Source organism: Lithobates pipiens, unplaced genomic scaffold (genome assembly GCF_037356315.1).
Source record: "Lithobates pipiens isolate NorthernLeopardFrog02 unplaced genomic scaffold, aLitPip1_a1.2 Scaffold_8, whole genome shotgun sequence".
Lineage (NCBI taxonomy): Eukaryota > Metazoa > Chordata > Amphibia > Anura > Ranidae > Lithobates > Lithobates pipiens.
The window spans coordinates 659486626-659490867 of record NW_027507903.1 but is presented as its reverse complement, the minus strand read 5'-3'; the positions used below and the strand labels follow the sequence as shown (position 1 = coordinate 659490867).

Sequence of the window (4242 nt, the reverse complement as noted above, 5' to 3'; positions counted from 1 at the left end):
AGCCCACACACGAGCGGACTGTCCGCTGGAACCTTGTTTCGGCGGACAGTTTCAGCAAACAGTCCCCGCGTGTGTACGCGGCCTTACCGCCATCAGCTGCATCTGTCTCTTGTACTCCTTACACCGCTACCAGCCTCCTTTCCACCGGGTCCCTGACCAGAAGAGTCTCGTCCGCTGTGTTAGGCAGTGAGAGGGGGCGGGGGAGGGGGGATCAGCACAGCGGTCTCACATCCCTCATTCCTCTCGGCTCATCTCCTCCACACACGAGGCCCGACGCAGCTCGCCGCACACATGTCTGGCAATCTCAGAATTCTTAGTTCAAACTCAAAATTTTGTACAAAAAAAAAATGAAATGATAATTCTGTATAATACCACCAGAAGAAAGCTCTATTTGAGGAAAAAAAATTATATATATTGAATTAATGCGCAGTGTTCCATGACTGCACAATTGTCAGTTTAATTAATAGAGTGTCATATTGCAAAAAATGGCCTGGCCATGAAGGGGGGTAAATCTTCAGATGGTTATATAACCAATTTCCTTTTCATCATGATGTAGTCATCTCCACTTTTCATGTCATTGCACTTAGTGCTCCGCATGTCTTCTCCACATCCGTCTTTCCCTCTTTCTCTCTTCTAATGTTGGGAGGTATAATTCTCATTACTACTGCAAAACGAATCTCCTCCCTTCTGTACTCTGATCTCCGTGTCCTATAATATTCATCCAGCCTCACCCTGTGTAGGAGGACGTCACCCCTCCCCCATCCACATTCCTCTCCGGTGTCAGAGACTTTCAGTTTCGTTTCTCTCGTGCTGTCAGCGATGGCGTCTGGTGATCTGAGAGCTGAGTTGGAATGTTCCGTCTGTCTGAACATTTATACGGATCCTGTAACCCTGAGATGTGGTCACAACTTCTGCCGGGTCTGTATTGATGGTGTGCTGGATACACAGAAGGGGTCTGGAGGATATTCCTGTCCTGAATGTAGAGAGAAGTTTCCGGATCGGCCTGCACTGCACAGGAACATAACACTACGTAACATAGCAGAGACTTTCCTGTCTCCTCATCAAGATCAAGAGGAGTCCGGGGTCTTCTGTACTCACTGTGTGGACTCTCCTGTACCTGCTGTTAGATCCTGTCTGCACTGTGAGGTTTCTCTGTGTGATAAACACCTGAGAGTCCACAAAAAGTCCCCAGAACACGTCTTATGTGACCCCACCTTGTCCATGGAGAGCAGGAAATGCTCCGTCCATAAGGAAGTTTTGAAGTATTTTTGCACCAAAGATAACGCCCTTATCTGCGTGTCCTGCAGTTTGGCTGGAGAACATCGGGGACACCGGGTGGAGACACTGGATAAGGCTTCTGAGAAGAAGAAGAAGACACTGAGGAATGTTCTGCAGAAACGTCTGACAAAGAGAGAGAGGACGGAGAAAAGAGTCCAGAGCCTGCAGGAACATCGGAGGAAAGTAGAAGAAGAAGCCGCTGGTGACACCGAGAGAGTCACTGCCCTGTTTAGAGATCTCAGGAGACGTCTGGAAGACCTGGAGAAGAGAGTCCTGAGGGAAATCTCCAGGAGGGCAGAGCGGATCTCCATCTCCATGTTGGACTTCATCCAGGATCTGGAAATAAAGAAGGAGGAGCTGTCCAGGAAGTTGCGTCACATTGAGGAGCTGTGTAACGTGACGGATCCACTGACTGTCTTACAGGAATCAGACACAGGTGACTTGTGTGATACTGAGGATGGAGATAATGAGGACAGAAAGAGATATGAGAAGCTCCTCCGTGATGGAGGGGGTCTGGATGTGGCGGGGTTCTTACACACAGGTTTATCTGATATAATAACAGAGGTAAATGTATACTTCTATATACAGGGAGCTGCAGACATATTACTGGATGGAAACACAGCTGGTAAATATCTACAGATATCAGATGACAGGAAAACTCTATCCTGGTCAGATACAGAGCCGAATCAACCAGAAACACCAGAGAGATTCTACTGTTCTCAGGTGTTGAGCAGTTGGAGTTTCTCCTCAGGGAGACATTACTGGGAAGTGGATGTCGGGGGGTCAGAAGACTGGATAGTTGGGATGTGTTACTCCAGTATAGGGAGGAGAGGGGAGTCAGTGATGGGAAGTAATAAGAAGTCCTGGGGATTGGTCAAGACTGGTAAAAAGTATTCCGTGAGACATTACAGTAAAGATATCCTCGTAGCCACCAATCTCTCCAGTAACAGAGTCAGGATATATCTGGATTATGAGGCCGGGCGGATCTCCTTTTATGATCTGTGTGACCCGATCCGACACCTCCACACCGTCACCACCACCTTCACTGAGCCCCTCCATGCTGGGATATATATATGGAGAGGTTGTATAAAGATATGTGGGGGGAGGCGGGAGATGTGAGAACTCCACCCACAGTCTGATGATGTCAGAAGAAGGAGGGTAATTCATTTAATATTCATCCAATAGTATATAGCAGTGGGCGGGGCTTCCTGCAAGTTTTTCTACTATAAATAAATGTGAGATTTCTTACTGATCGCTGTGATTGGGTAGAATATCTGTTCAATTATTGGAGTAACAATAACATGTTCCTATTGGTCAGTGAGAAATCTATCTATCTATCTATCTATCTATCTATCTATCTATTGTCACGGTATTTGACATCAGCCAACTCCTCCCCCTCCCCCACATGTGATCCCTCTGTGTGTGGGGGGAGGGGCAGCCATGATCAGACTTAGAGGGGGGTGGGGTCACAGTGATGGGACAGGATGGGGTCACCTCTCCTCTCTGCCCCTCCCCCTCCATACAATCTATACTACAAAGAGATGGAAATAAATGGAACAATCTGAGAGGAAATCTATGAAGACGTCATCTAGAGATTTATTACTGGAAGAAAAAATGTGATCAGAGAGCCCAGACTGTTTTTAGGCAGAGTGGGTCAGGATTAGATCCCCTGTCAAGTGTTTTTCTTCTATCCTGGGCTCCATTACAGAGATTTCCCCTCATTTCCTGTCCCGGTGACATTTATCTAGACAGGAAATGAGGAGAACTCTCCAACAGGAACACAGACTGAAATAAGAATGATATGTTTAGTATAGGGATGAGCTTCGTGTTCGAGTCTTACATCCGTTTGACTCGAACATTGGCTGTTCGCCCGTTCGGCTAATTCCGAACGTTGTGGGCCGTTCGCACCAAATTCATGTGGCGCTCACGGTCCACAATGCACTGCGCCATCGGCCTTGTGTAGTGTGTTGGCGTCTGTAGGAGTTAGTGGGTGTTCTGTGTACCTTCAACACAGTACACACCGATCGTTATCGGCCGATTTTTCGTTCTTGCTCTTCTGTAGTGGTTGTTGTCTGCGTGTCCTGACCACAGTATACACCGCTATATCCACCTATATAGCTAGCTGTATTTCTCTTTTTTAATAGAGCTTGCAGTCAGTTGTAGGAGATTGTGCGTGCTGTCTGCGTGCTCTGAACCCAGTATACACTGCTATATCCACCTATATAGCTAGCTATCTTGCTCGTTTTAAATAGAGCTTGCAGTCAGTTGTAGGAGATTGTCCGTGCTGTCTGCGCGCCCTGAACCCAGTATACACCGCTATATCCATCTATATAGCTAGATATCTTGCCAACGACTTGGTAGAGTGGATGACCAAGCCCTCTTCATCCTCCTCATCCTCTCTCACCCAGGCTCAAGGTCAGGGTACTAGCAAAGCAGCTGCCAGCACATCGTCTTCCCTCCTCTCAATGTCATCATCAGTGACTCCTTCCCTAGACCCACCACGTCCTCCTGAGGAGTCTCCTGAACTCTTTGAGCACAGTGTTGGGTACATGCTCCAGGAGGATGCCCAGTGTTTTGTAGGCTCTGATGATGATACTCAGCTAGAGGAAGGCAGTAGCGTGAACGCAGAGAGAGGGGATGCTCAAGAAGGACAGCAATCTGGCAGTCATGTTCCACAAGCTGCAGCATACTGCCAGGTTTGCTCCACGATGAAGAGGAAGGGGATGATGAGGGCACTGACTCCACGTGGGTGCCTGGTAGGAGAGAGGAGGAGAAGGAGGCACATATCCAATGAGGCAGGATGTCCTCCGGGGGCCAGCTTAGGGGCAGCACACCAACTGAATCACACCACAGTGCTCCGCCTGTGCAGGGCGCTGCCTCTGCACGTTATTCTAAAAGTTCTTTGGTGTGGGCCTTTTTTGAGACGAGTGCATCAGATCGCACCTCTGCTATTTGCAACATATG

The 4242-nt window shown here is 48.1% G+C and overlaps 1 protein-coding gene across 1 annotated transcript; it reads left to right on the top strand.

Annotated features, from left to right (window-relative positions):
- The first annotated feature begins 814 nt into the window (after positions 1 to 814).
- LOC143961783 (tripartite motif-containing protein 60-like) lies at positions 815 to 2965 on the top strand. The gene has a single exon (XM_077471119.1). The coding sequence runs from the start codon at positions 820 to 822 to the stop codon at positions 2395 to 2397; it is 1578 nt and encodes a 525-aa protein (XP_077327245.1). The 5' UTR covers positions 815 to 819; the 3' UTR covers positions 2398 to 2965.
- The last annotated feature ends 1277 nt before the right edge of the window (positions 2966 to 4242 follow it).